The sequence below is a fragment of the Dendropsophus ebraccatus genome, chromosome 2 (assembly GCF_027789765.1).
Source record: "Dendropsophus ebraccatus isolate aDenEbr1 chromosome 2, aDenEbr1.pat, whole genome shotgun sequence".
Taxonomy (NCBI): Eukaryota; Metazoa; Chordata; class Amphibia; order Anura; family Hylidae; genus Dendropsophus; species Dendropsophus ebraccatus.
In genome coordinates, this window is record NC_091455.1 from 317,436 (window position 1) to 339,789 (window position 22,354).

General features: G+C 45.6%; 1 protein-coding gene across 8 annotated transcripts in view; it reads right to left on the bottom strand.

Moving 5' to 3' along the window:
* Window positions 1-22,354, bottom strand: part of WDR97 (WD repeat domain 97) — a 194,459-nt gene that overhangs the window by 112,401 nt on the left and 59,704 nt on the right. For 7 of the 8 annotated variants that reach the window (XM_069959750.1, XM_069959753.1, XM_069959752.1 and 4 more), the window contains 3 exons: window positions 16,414-16,590; window positions 15,279-15,400; window positions 12,495-12,657 (listed from right to left, as the gene is read on the bottom strand). In XM_069959750.1, the coding sequence (XP_069815851.1) occupies window positions 12,495-12,657; window positions 15,279-15,400; window positions 16,414-16,590 (462 nt within the window). Of the gene's footprint in view, window positions 1-2,975; window positions 3,051-12,494; window positions 12,658-15,278; window positions 15,401-16,413; window positions 16,591-22,354 lie in introns of those variants that run through there. The other variant, XM_069959757.1, reaches the window with a different exon arrangement.

Below are 22,354 nucleotides of genomic sequence, written 5' to 3' on the forward strand. Positions count from 1 at the left end.
TTCCAGTGTCTTGGCAGCACGAGGGCTCTGTAAATGCGACGTGGCCCTTGAAATCCATTCCAGTGAAATCCAGCTTCCAAAAGCCAATTGGCGCTCCTTCCCTTTGGAGGCTCGTCCTGCGCCCCCTTGGCACTTTATCGCCACATGTGGGGTATTTCCGTACTCGGGAGAAACTGCGCTACATGTTTTGTGTTTTTTTTTTTCTTTTATCCCCTTGTAAAAATGAAAAATTGAAGGCTAGAACAACATTTTAGTGTAAAAAATAGAATTTTCCTTTTTCATGCCATATTGTTCAGAAAATCTGTGAATCACCTGTGGGGTCCAGATGCTCACCGCACCCCTTGTTACATTCCTTGAGGGGTGCAGTTTTCTGAATGGTGTCCCTTTAGGGGTGTTTTTTAGGCTTTGGCACCCCAGAGCCTCTGCCAACCTGAAGTGGTACAGTCAGAAATGACCAAATATAATGGAGCCTTTGAAATTCACTAGGCGCTCCCTTATATCTGAGGCTTGTGGTTGCGTCAAATAGCGCAATAGGGCCACATATGGGGTATTTCTATAAACTGCAGAAAGGGGGCAATCAATATTGGGGTGCATTTCTCTGGTAATAGGTTTATAATTATGAAAAATATTGGATTACAATAAAATCTCTGCACAGAAAATAAAAATTTTCAAATTTCTTACACACTTAGCTTTTATTTCTGTGACTCCCCTAAAGGGTTAAAAAACTTTCTGGATATGCTTTTGCAGAGTTTGGGGGGTGCAGTTTCTGAAATGGGGTGCTTTGTGGGGCTTTCTAACACACAGTCCCCTCAAATACACTTGGTTCACACTACGTATATTTCAGTCAGTATTGTGGTCCTCATAGTGCAACTAAAACCAGGAGTGGATTAAAAACACAGAAAGGATCTGTTCACATAATGTTGAAATTGAGTGGATGGCCGTCATTTAATGGCAAATATTTGCTGTTATTTTAGAACAACGGCTGTTATATTGAAATAATGGCCGTTATTTACTGTTATATGGCAGCCATCCACTCAATTTCAACATTGTGTGAACAGATCCTTTCTGTGTTTTCAATCCACTTCTGGTTCAGGTTGCAAAATACTGACCAAATACTGACTGAAATATACTGTGTGCGAACCCAGCATAAACCTGAACAGGTCCCTAAAAATATCTGATTTTGAAATTTAACTGAAAATTGCTGCTAATGTTTTACGCTTTCTATTGTCTAAAAAAATGAAATATAGTTTAAAGGACAACTCCGGCGAAAAATTTTTTTGGCTTATTTAACACACATTACAAAGTTATATAACTTTGTAATGTGGTTAAATACCCGGTCTGGCCCCCTTCCCCCACTTTCTGACTCCCGACCCCCCACCACGGAAGTTAAAGAATATATACATTACCTATTACGGTCGTCACGGTCCTCTTCTCCCGGGCGGCATCTGGTGACGGGTGACGTCAGAGCTGGGGAGCGGTCCGGGTCTTCTTCTTCTTCGGCGTCTTCATTGAGAGTGAATGGGAGAGAAAAGGCTGCTGGTGCACATGCGCACCAGCAGCCTTTTCATTGGCTGGAGCGCATCACATGGCTTCCAGCTTGCTCAGCCCTGATTGGCTGAGCTTGCTGGAAGCCTTGTGATGCGCTCCAGCCAATGAAAAGGCTGCCGATGCACAAGCGCACTGGCAGCCTTTTCTCTCTCATGGACCCGGAAGAAGGAGACATCGCTGGACGGCGGGCGCAGGTGACGGTGAGGCGGACAGCGGGCGAATGGAGTGGTGATCGTCACCGGAGGGATGGTGAGTATGGTGTCTGTGTGAGTCTATGTTTTTTTTTGGGGGGGGGTCCCGCCGGAGTTGTCCTTTAATAAAAGCCGCCAACATAAAGTAGACATGTTGCTAATGCTATTAATATATAATTTATGTGGTATAATGCATTTTTTCACAATTTTTCACATTATTTTTGTTTTTTTCATAAAGATTCGTTATGAGTATCGACTCCATTGTACCAGAAATGTAAAGTACAATATGTCACGAGAAAACAATCTCAGAATCAGCCGGATAGGTAAAAGCATCCCGAAGTTATTAATGACTAAAGTGACACAGGTCATATTCATAACATTTGTCTCTGTCCTTAAGGCCATTTCAGGCTCTGTCCTTAAGGGGTTAAGCAGATTATTGGTGAGGATCAGAATGGTTTTATACCAGGGAGATCTACTCTCAGTAATATAGAGCGGGTCTATGCTAATATACAGCTGCCTGAGGAGTCTCCCCACTCCATCCTGTCATTGGATGCCAATAAGGCTTTTGATAGGGTGGAGTGGGGATGTCTCTGGAAGACCCTGGCAGTTTTTGGGATTGGTCCGGCTATGATTGACCGGATTAGGTTGTTGTATTCTGGCGATAAATGGGGGCGCCACTGACTGGTTCCCTCTGACTCGGGGGACCAGGCAGGGGTTTCCGCTGTTGCCATTATTATATGCCATATACATAGAACCTTTATCTTTGTATATCATTCCCCGAAGTGATGCGGAGGATTGGTGAGTTTGGAGATATATCCGACCTCAGCATCAATTGGCAGAAATCGGTTTGTATTCCTCTTGGACAGGGAACCAAAATCCCGGAATTAGGATTACAGGTGGTTGGTGAAAACCAGAGTTTTTCTTATCTGGGAGTGAATATAGCGGCAGATGTACGCAGGTTTGGGGAATTGAATCTTAGACCTCTTATAAATAAGATCCGACAAAGGATAGATATTTGGCAGAGATCGTCGCTCTCACACACCGACAGGATGGCATTAATTGGTATGATAATACAGCCGCAGGTATTGTACATACTCAGTTACCCCGGTCTGGATCTCGGATAAATGGTTTACAGCAATTCAGTCTGAACTAAACAGATTGATTTGGGGCAGGGGCCGTGTCCGGATCAATTACAAGCATCTTACGGTCCAGGATCGACATGGTGGCTTTTCTCTCCCAGATTTTACGTTTTATTTTCTTTCCATGCAATTACAGAATATACAGAGGAACCAACAAACTGGACTTGGGGATCTAATTAGAGGTGACAAGGAGGGACATTTACGTGTAATAGTGACACATGGCTACGTGTAATAGTGATACATGGCTACGTGTAATAGTGATACATGGCTACGTGTAATAGTGATACATGGCTCCGTGTAATAGTGACACATGGCTACGTGTAATAGTGATACATAACTACGTGTAATAGTGATACACGGCTACGGGTAATAGTGATACTACGTGTAATAGTGATACATGGCTACGTGTAATAGTGATACTACGTGTAATAGTGATACATGGCTACGTGTAATAGTGATACATGGCTACGTGTAATAGTGATACATGGCTACGTGTAATAGTGATACATGGCCATGTGTAATAGTGATACATGGCTACGTGTAATAGTGATACATGGCTCCGTGTAATAGTGACACATGGCTACGTGTAATAGTGACACATGGCTACGTGTAATAGTGATACATGGCTACGTGTAATAGTGATACATGGCTACGTGTAATAGTGACACATGGCTACGTGTAATAGTGATACATGGCTACGTGTAATAGTGATACATGGCTCCGTGTAATAGTGATACATGGCTACGTGTAATAGTGATACTACGTGTAATACTGATACATGGCTATGTGTAATAGTGATACATAACTACGTGTAATAGTGATACATGGCTACGTGTAATAGTGATACATGGCTACGTGTAATAGTGACACATGGCTACGTGTAATAGTGACACATGGCTACGTGTAATAGTGATACATGGCTACGTGTAATAGTGACACATGGCTACGTGTAATAGTGACACATGGCTACGTGTAATAGTGACACATGGCTACGTGTAATAGTGACACATGGCTACGTGTAATAGTGATACATGGCTACGTGTAATAGTGACACATGGCTACGTGTAATAGTGATACATGGCTACGTGTAATAGTGACACATGGCTACGTGTAATAGTGACACATGGCTACGTGTAATAGTGACACATGGCTACGTGTAATAGTGACACATGGCTACGTGTAATAGTGACACATGGCTACGTGTAATAGTGACACATGGCTACGTGTAATAGTGATACTACGTGTAATAGTGATACATGGCTACGAGTAATAGTGATACATGGCTACGAGTAATGGTGATACATGGCTACGTGTAATGGTGATACATGGCTACGTGTAATAGTGATACATGGCTACGTGTAATAGTGATACATGGCTACGTGTAATAGTGATACATGGCTACGTGTAATAGTGACACATGGCTACGTGTAATAGTGACATATGGCTACGTGTAATAGTGATACATGGCTACGTGTAATAGTGATACATGGCTACTTGTAATAGTGATACATGGCTACGTGTAATAGTGACACATGGCTACGTGTAATAGTGACACATGGCTACGTGTAATAGTGATACATGGCTACGTGTAATAGTGATACTACGTGTAATAGTGACACATGGCTACGTGTAATAGTGACACATGGCTACGTGTAGTAGTGATACATGGCTACGTGTAATAGTGATACTACGTGTAATAGTGACACATGGCTACGTGTAATAGTGATACTTCGTGTAATAGTGACACATGGCTACGTGTAATAGTGACACATGGCTACGTGTAATAGTGATACTACGTGTAATAGTGACACATGGCTACGTGTAATAGTGATACATGGCTACATGTAATAGTGATACATGGCTACGTGTAATGGTGACACATGGCTACGTGTAATAGTGATACATGGCTACGTGTAATAGTGATACATGGCTACGTGTAATAGTGATACATGGCTACGAGTAATAGTGATACTATGTGTAATAGTGATACATGGCTACGTGTAATAGTGACACATGGCTACGTGTAATAGTGATACATGGCTACGTGTAATAGTGATACTACGTGTAATAGTGACACATGGCTACGTGTTATAGTGACACATGGCTACGTGTAATAGTGACACATGGCTACGTGTAATAGTAATACATGGCTACGTGTAATAATGATACATGGCTACGTGTAATAGTGATACATGGCTCTGTGTAATAGTGACACATGGCTACGTGTAATAGTGACACATGGCTACGTGTAATAGTGATACATGGCTACGTGTAATAGTGATATATGGCTACGTGTAATAGTGACACATGGCTACGTGTAATAGTGACACATGGCTACGTGTAATAGTGACACATGGCTCTGTGTAATAGTGACACATGGCTACGTGTAATAGTGACACATGGCTACGTGTAGTAGTGATACATGGCTACGTGTAATAGTGACACATGGCTACGTGTAATAGTGACACATGGCTACGTGTAATAGTGACACATGGCTACGTGTAGTAGTGATACATGGCTACGTGTAATAGTGATACTACGTGTAATAGTGACACATGGCTACGTGTAATAGTGATACTTCGTGTAATAGTGACACATGGCTACGTGTAATAGTGACACATGGCTACGTGTAATAGTGATACTACGTGTAATAGTGACACATGGCTACGTGTAATAGTGATACTACGTGTAATAGTGACACATGGCTATGTGTAATAGTGATACTACGTGTAATAGTGACACATGGCTACGTGTAATAGTGATACATGGCTACGTGTAATAGTGATACATGGCTACGTGTTATAGTGACACATGGCTACGTGTAATAGTGACACATGGCTACGTGTTATAGTGATACATGGCTACGTGTAATAGTGATACATGGCTACGTGTAATAGTGATACATGGCTCTGTGTAATAGTGACACATGGCTACGTGTAATAGTGACACTACGTGTAATAGTGACACATGGCTACGTGTAATAGTGATACATGGCTACGTGTAATAGTGACACATGGCTATGTGTAATAGTGACACATGGCTACGTGTAATAGTGATACATGGCTACGTGTAATAGTGATACATGGCTACGTGTAATAGTGACACATGGCTAGGTGTAATAGTGATACATGGCTAGGTGTAATAGTGATACATGGCTACGTGTAATAGTGACACATGGCTACGTGTAATAGTGATACTACGTGTAATAGTGATACATGGCTACGTGTAATAGTGATACTACGTGTAATAGTGATACTACGTGTAATAGTGATACATGGCTCCGTGTAATAGTGACACATGACTACGTGTAATAGTGATACATGGCTACGTGTAATAGTGATACATGGCTATGTGTAATAGTGATACATGGCTACGTGTAATAGTGATACATGGCTACGTGTAATAGTGATACATGGCTACGTGTAATAGTGATACATGGCTACGTGTAATAGTGATACTACGTGTAATAGTGATACATGGCTACGTGTAATAGTGATACTACGTGTAATAGTGATACATGGCTCCGTGTAATAGTGATACATGGCTAGCTGTAATAGTGACACATGGCTACGTGTAATAGTGATACATGGCTACGTGTAATAGTGATACATGGCTACGTGTAATAGTGATACATGGCTACGTGTAATAGTGATACATCAGTACGTGTAATAGTGATACTACGTGTAATAGTGATACATGGCTACGTGTAATAGTGATACTACGTGTAATAGTGACACATGGCTACGTGTAATAGTGATTCATGGCTACGTGTAATAGTGATACATGGCTACGTGTAATAGTGATACATGGCTACGTGTAATAGTGACACATGGCTCCGTGTAATAGTGATACATGGCTACTTGTAATAGTGATACATGGCTGCGTGTAATAGTGATACATGGCTACGTGTAATAGTGATACATGGCTACGTGTAATAGTGATACATGGCTACGTGTAATAGTGACACATGGCTACGTGTAATAGTGACACATGGCTACGAGTAATAGTGACACATGGCTACGTGTAATAGTGATACATGGCTACGTGTAATAGTGACACATGGGTACATGTAATAGTGACACATGGCTACGTGTAATAGTGATACTACGTGTAATAGTGACACATGGCTACGTGTAATAGTGACACATGGCTACATGTAATAGTGACACATGGCTACGTGTAATAGTGATACATGGCTACGTGTAATAGTGATACATGGCTACGTGTAATAGTGATACATGGCTACGTGTAATAGTGATACATGGCTACGTGTAATAGTGATACATGGCTACGTGTAATAGTGATACATGGCTACGTGTAATAGTGATACATGGCTACGTGTAATAGTGACACATGGCTACGTGTAATAGTGATACATGGCTGCGTGTAATAGTGATACTACGTGTAATAGTGATACATGGCTCTGTGTAATACTGATACATGGCTACGTGTAATAGTGATACTACGTGTAATAGTGACACATGGATACGTGTAATAGTGACACATGGCTACGTGTAATAGTGATACTACGTGTAATAGTGACACATGGCTACGTGTAATAGTGACACATGGCTACGTGTAATAGTGATACATGGCTACGTGTAATAGTGATACTACGTGTAATAGTGACACATGGCTACGGGTAATAGTGATACATGGCTACGTGTAATAGTGATACTACGTGTAATAGTGATACATGGCTACGTGTAATAGTGATACTACGTGTAATAGTGATACTACGTGTAATAGTGATACATGGCTCCGTGTAATAGTGACACATGACTACGTGTAATAGTGATACATGGCTACGTGTAATAGTGATACATGGCTATGTGTAATAGTGATACTACGTGTAATAGTGATACATGGCTACGAGTAATAGTGACACATGGCTACGTGTAATAGTGATACATGGCTACGTGTAATAGTGACACATGGGTACATGTAATAGTGACACATGGCTACGTGTAATAGTGATACTACGTGTAATAGTGACACATGGCTACGTGTAATAGTGACACATGGCTACATGTAATAGTGACACATGGCTACGTGTAATAGTGATACATGGCTACGTGTAATAGTGATACATGGCTACGTGTAATAGTGATACATGGCTACGTGTAATAGTGACACATGGCTACGTGTAATAGTGATACATGGCTGCGAGTAATAGTGATACTACGTGTAATAGTGATACATGGCTCTGTGTAATAGTGATACATGGCTAGGTGTAATAGTGATACTACGTGTAATAGTGATACTACGTGTAATAGTGACACATGGATACGTGTAATAGTGACACATGGCTACGTGTAATAGTGATACTACGTGTAATAGTGACACATGGCTACGTGTAATAGTGACACATGGCTACGTGTAATAGTGACACATGGCTACGGGTAATAGTGATACATGGCTACGTGTAATAGTGATACTACGTGTAATAGTGATACATGGCTACGTGTAATAGTGATACTACGTGTAATAGTGATACATGGCTCCGTGTAATAGTGACACATGACTACGTGTAATAGTGATACATGGCTACGTGTAATAGTGATACATGGCTACATGTAATAGTGACACATGGCTACGTGTAATAGTGATACATGGCTACGAGTAATAGTGACACATGGCTACGTGTAATAGTGATACATGGCTACGTGTAATAGTGACACATGGGTACATGTAATAGTGACACATGGCTACGTGTAATAGTGATACTACGTGTAATAGTGACACATGGCTACGTGTAATAGTGACACATGGCTACATGTAATAGTGACACATGGCTACGTGTAATAGTGATACATGGCTACGTGTAATAGTGATACATGGCTACGTGTAATAGTGATACATGGCTACGTGTAATAGTGATACATGGCTACGTGTAATAGTGATACATGGCTACGTGTAATAGTGATACATGGCTACGTGTAATAGCGATACATGGCTACGTGTAATAGTGATACATAGTGTAATAGTGATACATGGCTACGTGTAATAGTGATACATGGCTACGTGTAATAGTGATACATGGCTACGTGTAATAGTGACACATGGCTACGTGTAATAGTGATACATGGCTACGTGTAATAGTGACACATGGCTACGTGTAATAGTGATACATAGTGTAATAGTGATACATGGCTACGTGTAATAGTGATACATGGCTACGTGTAATAGTGACACATGGCTACGTGTAATAGTGATACATAGTGTAATAGTGATACATGGCTACGTGTAATAGTGACACATGGCTACGTGTAATAGTGATACATAGTGTAATAGTGATACATGGCTACGTGTAATAGTGACACATGGCTACGTGTAATAGTGACACATGGCTACGTGTAATAGTGACACATGGCTACGTGTAATAGTGATACTACGTGTAATAGTGATACATGGCTCTGTGTAATAGTGATACATGGCTACGAGTAATAGTGACACATGGCTACGTGTAATAGTGATACATGGCTACGTGTAATAGTGACACATGGGTACATGTAATAGTGACACATGGCTACGTGTAATAGTGATACTACGTGTAATAGTGATACATGGCTACGAGTAATAGTGACACATGGCTACGTGTAATAGTGATACATGGCTACGTGTAATAGTGACACATGGGTACATGTAATAGTGACACATGGCTACGTGTAATAGTGATACTACGTGTATAGTGACACATGGCTACGTGTAATAGTGACACATGGCTACATGTAATAGTGACACATGGCTACGTGTAATAGTGATACATGGCTACGTGTAATAGTGATACATGGCTACGTGTAATAGTGATACATGGCTACGTGTAATAGTGATACATGGCTACGTGTAATAGTGATACATGGCTACGTGTAATAGTGACACATGGCTACGTGTAATAGTGACACATGGCTACGTGTAATAGTGACACATGGCTACGTGTAATAGTGACACATGGCTACGTGTAATAGTGACACATGGCTACGTGTAATAGTGATACATGGCTGCGTGTAATAGTGATACTACGTGTAATAGTGATACATGGCTCTGTGTAATAGTGATACATGGCTAGGTGTAATAGTGATACTACGTGTAATAGTGATACTACGTGTAATAGTGACACATGGATACGTGTAATAGTGACACATGGCTACGTGTAATAGTGATACTACGTGTAATAGTGACACATGGCTACGTGTAATAGTGACACATGGCTACGTGTAATAGTGACACATGGCTACGGGTAATAGCGATACATGGCTACGTGTAATAGTGATACATGGCTACGTGTAATAGTGATACTACGTGTAATAGTGATACATGGCTCCGTGTAATAGTGACACATGACTACGTTTAATAGTGATACATGGCTACGTGTAATAGTGATACATGGCTACGTGTAATAGTGATACTACGTGTAATAGTGATACATGGCTACGTGTAATAGTGATACATGGCTACGTGTAATAGTGATACATGGCTACGTGTAATAGTGATACATAGCTACGTGTAATAGTGATTCATGGCTACGTGTAATAGTGACACATGGCTACGTGTAATAGTGATACATGGCTACGTGTAATAGTGATACATGGCTACGTGTAATAGTGATACTACGTGTAATAGTGATACTACGTGTAATAGTGACACATGGCTACGTGTAATAGTGATACATGGCTACGTGTAATAGTGATACATGGCTACGTGTAATAGTGATACATGGCTACGTGTAATAGTGATTCATGGCTACGTGTAATAGTGATACATGGCTACGTGTAATAGTGATACATGGCTACGTGTAATAGTGATACATAGCTACGTGTAATAGTGATTCATGGCTACGTGTAATAGTGACACATGGCTACGTGTAATAGTGACACATGGCTACATGTAATAGTGATACTATGTGTAATAGTGACACATGGCTACGTGTAATAGTGATACTACGTGTAATAGTGATACTACGTGTAATAGTGACACATGGCTACGTGTAATAGTGACACATGGCTACGTGTAATAGTGACACATGGCTACGTGTAATAGTGACACATGGCTACGTGTAATAGTGATACATGGCTACGTGTAATAGTGATACCTGGCTACGTGTAATAGTGATACCTGGCTATGTGTAATAGTGATACCTGGCTATGTGTAATAGTGATACATGGCTACGTGTAATAGTGATACTACGTGTAATAGTTACACATGGCTATGTGTAATAGTGATACATGGCTACGTGTAATAGTGACACATGGCTACGTGTAATAGTGACACATGGCTACGTGTAATAGTGACACATGGCTACATGTAATAGTGATACATGGCTACGTGTAATAGTGACACATGGCTACGTGTAATAGTGACACATGGCTACGTGTAATAGTGACACATGGCTACGTGTAATAGTGACACATGGCTACGTGTAATAGTGATACTACGTGTAATAGTGATACATGCCTACGTGTAATAGTGACACATGGCTACGTGTAATAGTGACACATGGCTACGTGTAATAGTGATACTCCGTGTAATAGTGACACATGGCTACGTGTAATAGTGATACTACGTGTAATAGTGACACATGGCTACGTGTAATAGTGATACTACGTGTAATAGTGACACATGGCTACGTGTAATAGTGATACTACGTGTAATAGTGATACTACGTGTAATAGTGACACATGGCTACGTGTAATAGTGATACTACGTGTAATAGTGACACATGGCTACGTGTAATAGTGACACATGGCTACGTGTTATAGTGACACATGGCTACGTGTTATAGTGACACATGGCTACGTGTTATAGTGACACATGGCTACGTGTAATAGTGATACATGGCTACGTGTAATAGTGATACATGGCTACGTGTAATAGTGATACATGGCTACGTGTTATAGTGACACATGGCTACGTGTAATAGTGATATATGGCTACGTGTAATAGTGATACTATGTGTAATAGTGACACATGGCTCTGTGTAATAGTGACACATGGCTACGTGTAATAGTGACACATGGCTCTGTGTAATAGTGACACATGGCTCTGTGTAATAGTGACACATGGCTACGTGTAATAGTGATACATGGCTCCGTGTAATAGTGATACATGGCTACGTGTAATAGTGATACATGGCTACGTGTAATAGTGACACATGGCTACGTGTAATAGTGATACATGGCTACGTGTAATAGTGACACATGGCTACGTGTAATAGTGATACATGGCTACGTGTAATAGTGATACATGGCTACGTGTAATAGTGACACATGGCTACGTGTAATAGTGATACATGGCTACGTGTAATAGTAATACATGGCTACGTGTAATAGTGATACTACGTGTAATAGTGACATATGGCTACGTGTAATAGTGATACATGGCTACGTGTAATAGTGATACATGGCTACGTGTAATAGTGATACATGGCTACGTGTAATAGTGATACTACGTGTAATAGTGATACATGGCTACGTGTAATAGTGATACATGGCTACGTGTAATAGTGATACTACGTGTAATAGTGACACATGGGTACATGTAATAGTGATAAAAAAACGGATGAAAAAAACTAATTGCAAAAACGCAGTGTGAACCTAGTCTTAGGGACACGGCTTACCACCAAGCGGTCAGTCCATAGATGCAGCCAGTCCTTGCAGATAGTCCTCAGAGTTTCTATTCTATCTACCTCTTCCCAGCTGTCCCAGGAACTGCACTTCTGGGCTATAAATCCCTGGGGGTCATGAACCCCAAATTCATGAAGGAGACTGATGACTTTTTCCCTGTCGGACCAAGATGAAACATGTAGCTTAATATTTATAACACAAGAACGGAGCAGAGACTCTATAGAGGACTAAAATGGTCCAGAACTCTAGAAAAGGACAGAGAAGCACTGTGATACAGCATACAGCTGTGGATTCTGACACCTCCCACACACAGCCCACAGGCCCCTCCACCCATCAGAGTACCACCACCTCCCCACACACAGCCCACAGGCCCCTCCACCCACCAGAGTACCACCACCTCCCCACACACAGCCCACAGGCCCCTCCACCAATCAGAGTACCACCACCTCCCCACACACAGCCCACAGGCCCCTCCACCAATCAGAGTACCACCACCTCCCCACACACAACCCACAGGCCTCTCCACCAATCAGAGTACCACCACCTCCCCACACACAACCCACAGGCCCCTCCACCAATCAGAGTACCACCACCTCCTTACACACAGCCCACAGGCCCCTCCACCAATCAGAGTACCACCACCTCCCCACACACAGCCCACAGGCCCCTCCACCCATCAGAGTACCACCACCTCCCCACACACAGCCCACAGGCCCCTCCACCCACCAGAGTACCACCACCTCCCCACACACAGCCCACAGGCCCTTCCACCCATCAGAATCCCACCACCTCCCCACACACAGCCCACAGGCCCCTCCACCAATCAGTGTACCACCACCTCCCCACACACAGCCCACAGGCCCCTCCACCCATCAGAGTACCACCACCTCCCCACACATCGCCCACAGGGCCCCTCCACCCACCAGAGTACCACCACCTCCCCACACACAGCCCACAGGCCCCTCCAGCCATCAGAATCCCACCACCTCCCCACACACAGCCCACAGGCCCCTCCACCCACCAGAGTACCACCACCTCCACCCACCAGAGTACCACCACCTCCCCACACACAGCCCACAGGCCCCTCCACCCACCAGAGTACCACCACCTCCCCACACACAGCCCACAGGCCCCTCCACCCACCAGAGTACCACCACCTCCCCACACACAGCCCACAGGCCCCTCCACCCATCAGAGTACCACCACCTCCCCACACACAGCCCACAGGCCCCTCCACCCACCAGAGTACCACCACCTCCCCACACACAGCCCACAGGCCCCTCCACCCACCAGAGTACCACCACCTCCACCCACCAGAGTACCACCACCTCCCCACACACAGCCCACAGGCCCCTCCACCCACCAGAATCCCACCACCTCCCCACACACAGCCCACAGGCCCCTCCACCCACCAGAGTACCACCACCTCCCCACACACAGCCCACAGGCCCCTCCACCCACCAGAGTACCACCACCTCCCCACACACAGCCCACAGGCCCCTCCACCCACCAGAGTACCACCACCTCCCCACACACAGCCCACAGGCGCCTCCACCCACCAGAGTACCACCACCTCCCCACACACAGCCCACAGGCCCCTCCACCCACCAGAGTACCACCACCTCCACCCACCAGAGTACCACCACCTCCCCACACACAGCCCACAGGCCCCTCTACCCACCAGAATCCCACCACCTTCCCACACACAGCCCACAGGCCCCTCCACCCACCAGAGTACCACCACCTCCCCACACACAGCCCACAGGCCCCTCCACCCACCAGAGTACCACCACCTCCCCACACACAGCCCACAGGCCCCTCCACCCACCAGAATCCCACCACCTCCCCACACACAGCCCACAGGCCCCATCACCCACCAGAATCCCACCACCTCCCACACACAGCCCACAGACCCCTCCACCCACCAGAGTACCACCACCTCCCCACACACAGCCCACAGGCCCCTTCACCCACCAGAATCCCACCACCTCCCCACACACAGCCCACAGGCCCCTCCACCCACCAGAGTACCACCACCTCCCACACACAGCCCACAGGCCCCTCCACCCATCAGAATACCACCACCTCCCCACACACAGCCCACAGGCCCCTCCACCCATCAGAGTACCACCACCTCCCCACACACAGCCCACAGACCCCTCCACCCATCAGAGTACCACCACCTCCCACACACAACCCACAGGCCCCTCCACCCACCAGAATCCCACCACCTCCCCACACACAGCCCACAGACCCCTCCATCCACCACCTCCCACACACAGCCCACAGGCCCCATCACCCACCAGAATCCCACCACCTCCCACACACAGCCCACAGACCCCTCCACCCACCAGAGTACCACCACCTCCCCACACACAACCCACAGGCCCCTCCACCCACCAGAATCCCACCACCTCCCACACACAGCCCACAGGCCCCATCACCCACCAGAATCCCACCACCTCCCACACACAGCCCACAGACCCCTCCATCCACCACCTCCCACACACAGCCCACAGACCCCTCCACCCACCACCTCCCCACACACAGCCCACAGGCCCCTCCACCCACCAGAATCCCACAGGCCCCTCCACCCACCAGAATCCCACACACAGGCCCCTCCACCCACCAGAATCCCACACACAGCCCACAGACCCCTCCACCCACCAGAATCCCACACACAGGCCCCCCACCCACCAGAATCCCACCACCTCCCCACTCCACTTACAAAGGGACAAAGGACCGTTGGGATAAGAGGGAATGGGAAGAACACCTACCTGTGTGGGGCCTGGAGCTGCACACACATCACCAACAGCTCCACAATCGGCTCCAAGCTCTCCTGGGACAGAACGTTCATGAAGCGCAGACAGAGGCAGACAAACTCCAGCCCCTCAGCAACCTGGAGAGAGAGGATAGTCAGCCCTTCATTCTCCATGTAGCCTCGTAATGGTCACAGGCTGCGGACAAGGGGTATGATGGATAGGATGGTTAGGGAGAAGAGGATAGTTGGGGTGCAGGATTGGGATAGATAGGACTGCTGGGGTGCAGGGTTAGATAGGACTGCTGGGGTGCAGGGTTAGATAGGACTGCTGGGGTGCAGGGTTAGATAGGACTGCTGGGGTGCAGGGTTAGATAGGACTACTGGGGTGCAGGGATAGATAGGACTGCTGGGGTGCAGGGATAGATAGGACTGCTGGGGTGCAGGGTTAGATAGGACTGCTGGGGTGCAGGGATAGATAGGACTGCTGGGGTGCAGGGATAGATAGGACTGCTGGGGTGCAGGGTTAGATAGGACTGCTGGGGTGCAGGGATAGATAGGACTGCTGGGGTGCAGGGTTAGATAGGACTGCTGGGGTGCAGGGATAGATAGGACTGCTGGGGTGCAGGGTTAGATAGGACTGCTGGGGTGCGGGGATAGATAGGACTGCTGGGGTGCGGGGTTAGATAGGACTGCTGGGGTGCAGGGATAGATAGGACTGCTGGGGTGCAGGGTTAGATAGGACTGCTGGGGTGCAGGGTTAGATAGGACTGCTGGGGTGCAGGGTTAGATAGGACTGCTGGGGTGCAGGGATAGATAGGACTGCTGGGGTGCAGGGTTAGATAGGACTGCTGGGGTGCAGGGATAGATAGGACTGCTGGGGTGCAGGGTTAGATAGGACTGCTGGGGTGCAGGGTTATGGTTCATAGGAGGGTTGGGGTGTCAGGTTGAGGCAGATAGAACAGTTAGAGTGAATAGGATGGTTGGGGTGGACATGATGGACGAGTGCAGGGTTAGAGAGAAAGGTTGAGGAGCAGGTTTGCAGAAATGTTAGGGTGCGGGGCATACACAGATCAGTCAGGGTGCGGGGCATACACAGATCAGTCAGGGTAGGTCACAGTGAGTAGGAGGATTGGGGTCAGGGATAGGGTTACCCTCAGGTCTGTTCGCCTAGTGATTACTGCTCTGAGGGTCTGGAGAAGGCGCTGGGGGTATTTCAGGTGCCCTTGTTGGTGCAGAGTTTGCAGAGCGTGCAGCAGCTGAGTGCAGACTGGTGGATCAGCCTGGAGAAATGCCACCAGGATACGAGACTCAAAGTCTGGATATTGCTCCTGCAGCGGGAAGGAAAAGCAGGGACAGTGAATGGTATAAACAATGGCCGCCAGGACACAGAACTACCGCCATAGCAGCCATAGTGGTCACTGTCAGCGAGCCCAGACTGGGAGACTCTTCTTCTCCTGCAGCAGCTAGAAGCAGCTCTACTGTCTGGCCTGTCAGCTGCCGGGAAGCATCATGACCTCTGACCTGTTGCCCTCTGCCAGACCGCAGTGTGTGTGTGTGCGTGTGTGTGTGTGTGGGGGTATTTCTACAGGAGCTGTGACATTATAGGACTACCAGAGCTCCTAACTGTTCCGGATCCCGTGGGACAGTCCCGAATTTGGGATGCTGCCCCACTCTCCCGGAACGGTACCCAGTACCCGGTAAAAGATAATCAACAAACCAGTCACCTGTCAGCCAATCCCAGCAGCTCCTCCACCGGCAGAGTGCGCACTCCCATCATCCTCCAGCACAGGCAGCAGAGTATAGAGGGTATATGTGGAGCAATATATTAGGGGGATTGGATACTATGTGAGCAATATATTAGGGGGATTGGATACTATGTGGGGCACTATATTAGAGGGATGGGATACTATGTGGAGCACTATATTAGGGGGATTGGATACTATGTGGGCACTATATTAGGGGGATTGGATACTATGTGGGGCACTATATTAGGGGGATTGGATACTATGTGGGCACTATATTAGGGGGATTGGATACTATGTGGGGCACTATATTAGGGGGATTGGATACTATGTGGGGAACTATATTAGGGGGATTGGATACAATGTGGGCACCAGGCCCGGATTGGTAATCTGGCAGATCAGGCAAATGCCCGCTGGGCCGCAAACATTACCAGTCAGTGGGGGGATTGGGTACTATGTGGGGCACTATATTAGGGGGATTGCATACTATGTGAGCACTATATTAGGGGGATTGGATACTATGTGGGGCACTATATTAGGGGGATTGGATACTATGTGGGGCACTATATTAGGGGGATTGGATACTATGTGAGCACTATATTAGGGGGATTGGATACTATGTGGGGCACTATATTAGGAGGATTGGATACTATGTGGGCACTATATTAGGGGGATTGCATACTATGTGAGCACTATATTAGGGGGATTGGATACTATGTGAGCACTATATTAGGGGGATTGCATACTATGTGAGCACTATATTAGGGGGATTGGATACTATGCGAGCACTATATTATGGGGATTGGATACTATGTAGACACTATATTAGGGGGATTGGATACTATGCGAGCACTATATTAGGGGGATTGGATACTATGTGGGGCACTATATTAGGAGGATTGGATACTATGTGGGGCACTATATTAGGGGATTGGATACTATGTGAGCACTATATTAGGGGGATTGGATACTATGTGGGCACTATATTAGGGGGATTGGATACTATGTAGGCACTATATTAGGGGGATTGGATACTATATTAGGGGGATGGGATACTATGTGGGCACTATATTAGGGGGATTGGATACTATGTGGGGCACTATATTAGGGGATTGGATACTATGTGGGCACTATATTAGGGGGATTGGATACTATGTGGGCACTATATTAGGGGGATTGGATACTATATTAGGGGGATTGAATACTATGTGGAGCACTATATTAGGGGGATTGGATACTATGTGGAGCACTATATTAGGGGGATTGGATACTATGTGGGCACTATATTAGGGGGATTGGATACTATGTGAGCACTACATTAGGGGGATTGGATACTATGCGAGCACTATATTAGGGGGATTGGATACTATGTGGGCACTATATTAGGGGGATTGGATACTATGTGGGCACTATATTAGGGGGATTGGATACTATGTGGGCACTATATTAGGGGATTGGATACTATGTGGGCACTATATTAGGGGGATTGGATACTATGTGGAACACTATATTATGGGGATTGGATACTATGTGGGCACTATATTAGGGGGATTGGATACTATGTGGGCACTATATTAGGGGATTGGATACTATGTGGGCACTATATTAGGGGGATTGGATATTATGTGGGGCACTATATTAGGGATATTGGATACTGTATAGGGCACTATATTAGAGGGATGGGATACTATGTGGGGCACTATATTAGAGGGATTGAATACTATGTGGAACACCATATTAGGGGGATTGGATACTATGTAGGCACTATATTAGGGGGATTGGATACTATGTGGGCACTATATTAGGGGGATTGAATACTATGTGGAACACCATATTAGGGGGATTGGATACTATGTGGGGCACTATATTAAGGGGATTGGATACTATGTGGAGCACTATATTAGGGGGACTGGATACTATGTGGGGCACTATATTAGGGGGATTGGATACTATGTGGGGCACTATATTAGGGGGATTTGATACTATGTGGGGCACTATATTAGGGGGATTGGATACTATGTGGAACACCATATTAGGGGGATTGGATACTATGTGGGGAACTATATTAGGGGGATTGGATACTATGTGGGGCACTATATTAGGGGGATTGGATACTATGTGGGGCACTATATTAGGGGGATTTGATACTATGTGGGGCACTATATTAGGAGGATTGGATACTATGTGAGCACTATATTAGGGGTATTGGATACTATGTGGGAACTATATTAGGGGGATTGGATACTATGTGGGCACCAGGCCCAGATTGGTAATCTGGCGGATCGGGCTGATGCCTGCTGGGCCACAAAGATTACCAGTCCGTGGCGCCGCAGTCCCGTTGCCCACTTGCATCAGCCCTCTGCGGCTGGCCGCCTCGCTGTTCACTCCCATCATCCTCCAGCACAGGCAGCAGGGTATAGAGGGTTTATGTGGAGCACTATATTAGGGGGATTGGATACTATGTCGGGCAGTATAATGGGCGATTGGATACTATGTGGGGCACTATATTAGGGGGATTGGATACTATGTGGGGCACTATATTAGGGGGATTGGATACTATGTGGGGCACTATATTAGGGGGATTGGATACTATGTGGGGCACTATATTAGGGGAATTGGATACTATGTGGGGCACTATTGGGGGATTGGATACTATGTGGGGCACTATATTAGGGGGATTGGATACAATGTGGGGCACTATATTAGGGGGATTGGATACTATGTGGGCACTATATTAGGGGGATTGGATACTATGTGGGCACTATATTAGGGGGATTGGATACTATGTGGGGCACTATATTAGGGGGATTAGATACTATGTGGGCACTATATTGGGGGATTGGATACTATGTGGGGCACTATATTAGGGGGATTGGATACTATGTGGAACACTATATTATGGGGATTGGATACTATGTGGGCACTATATTAGGGGGATTGGATACTATGTGGGCACTATTAGGGGGATTGGATACTATGTGGAACACTATATTATGGGGATTGGATACTATGTGGGGCACTATATTAGGGGGATTGGATACTATGTGGGCACTATTAGGGGGATTGGATACTATGTGGGCACTATATTAGGGGGATTGGATACTATGTAGGCACTATATTAGAGAGATTGGATACTATGTGGGGCACTATATTAGGGGGAATGGATACTATGTGGAGCACTATATTAGGGGGATTGGATACTATGTGGGCACTATATTAGAGGGATTGGATACTATGTGGGCACTATATTAGGGGGATTGGATACTATGTGGGCACTATTAGGGGGATTGGATACTATGTGGAACACTATATTATGGGGATTGGATACTATGTGGGCACTATATTAGGGGGATTGGATACTATGTGGAGCACTATATTAGGGGGATTGGATATTATGTGGGGCACTATATTAGGGTGATTGGATACTATGTGGGGTACTAGATTAGGGGGATTGGATACTATGTGGGCACTATATTAGGGGGATTGGATATTATGTGGGGCACTATATTAGGGGGATTGGATACTGTATAGGGCACTATATTAGGGGGATTGGATACTATGTGGGGCACTATATTAGAGGGATGGGATACTATGTGGGCACTATATTAGGGGGATGGGATACTATGTGGGGCACTATATTAGGGGAATTGGATACTGTATAGGGCACTATATTAGGGGGATTGGATACTATGTGGGGCACTATATTAGGGGGATTGGATATTATGTGGGGCACTATATTAGGGGGATTGGATACTATGTGGGGCACTATATTAGGGGGATTGGATACAATGTGAGCACTATATTAGGGGGATTGGATACTATGTGGGGCACTATATTAGGGGGATTGGATACTATGTGGGGCACTATATTAGGGGGATTGGATACTATGTGGGGCACTATATTAGGAGGATTGGATACTATGTGGAGCACTATATTAGGGGGATTGGATACTATGTGGGCACTATATTAGGGAGATTGGATACTATGTGGGGCACTATATAAGGGGGATTGGATACTGTATAGGGCCCTATATTAGGGGGATTGGATACTATGTGGGCACTATATTAGGGGGATTGGATACTATGTGGAGCACTATATTAGGGGGATTGGATACTATGTGGAGCACTATATTAGGGGGATTGGATACTATGTGGGGCACTATATTAGGGGGATTGGATACTATGTGGGGAACGATATTAGGGGGATTGGATACTATGTGGGGCACTATATTAGGGGGATTGGATACTATGTGGGGCACTATATTAGGGGGATTGGATACTATGTGGGGCACTATATTAGGGGGATTTGATACTATGTGGGGTACTATATTAGGGGGATTGAATACTATGTGGAACACCATATTAGGGGGATTGGATACTATGTGGGGCACTATATTAGGGGGACTGGATACTATGTGGGGCACTATATTAGGGGGATTGGATACTATGTGGGGCACTATATTAGGGGGATTTGATACTATGTGGGGCACTATATTAGGAGGATTGGATACTATGTAGGCACTATATTAGCGGGATTGGATACTATGTGAGCACTATATTAGGGGTATTGGATACTATGTGGGAACTATATTAGGGGGATTGGATACTATGTGGGCACCAGGCCCAGATTGGTAATCTGGCGGATCGGGCTGATGCCCGCTGGGCCACAAAGATTACCAGTCCGTGGCGCCGCCAGTCCCGTTGCCCACTTGCATCAGCCCTCTGCGGCTGGCCGCCGCGCTGTTCACTCCCATCATCCTCCAGCACAGGCAGCAGGGTATAGAGGGTTTATGTGGAGCACTATATTAGGGGGATTGGATACTATGTCGGGCAGTATAATGGGGGATTGGATACTATGTGGGGCACTATATTAGGGGGATTGGATACTATGTGGGCACTATATTAGGGGTATTGGATACTATGTGGAGCACTATATTAGGGGGATAGGATATTATGTGGGGCACTATATTGGGGGATTAGATACTGTATAGGGCACTATATTAGGGGGATTGGATACTATGTGGGGCACTATATTAGGGGGATTGGATACTATGTGGGCACTATTGGGGGGATTGGATACTATGTGAGCACTATATTACGGGGATTGGATACTAAGTGGGCACTATTGGGGGGATTGGATACTATGTAAGCACTATATTAGGGGGGTTGGATACTATGTGGGGCACTATATTAGGGGGATTGGATACTATGTGGGGCACTATATTAGGGGGATTGGATACTATGTGGGCACTATATTAGGGGGATTGGATACTATGTGGGCACTATATTAGGGGGATTGGATACTATATTAGGGGATTGGATACTTTGTGGGCACTATATTAGGGGGATTG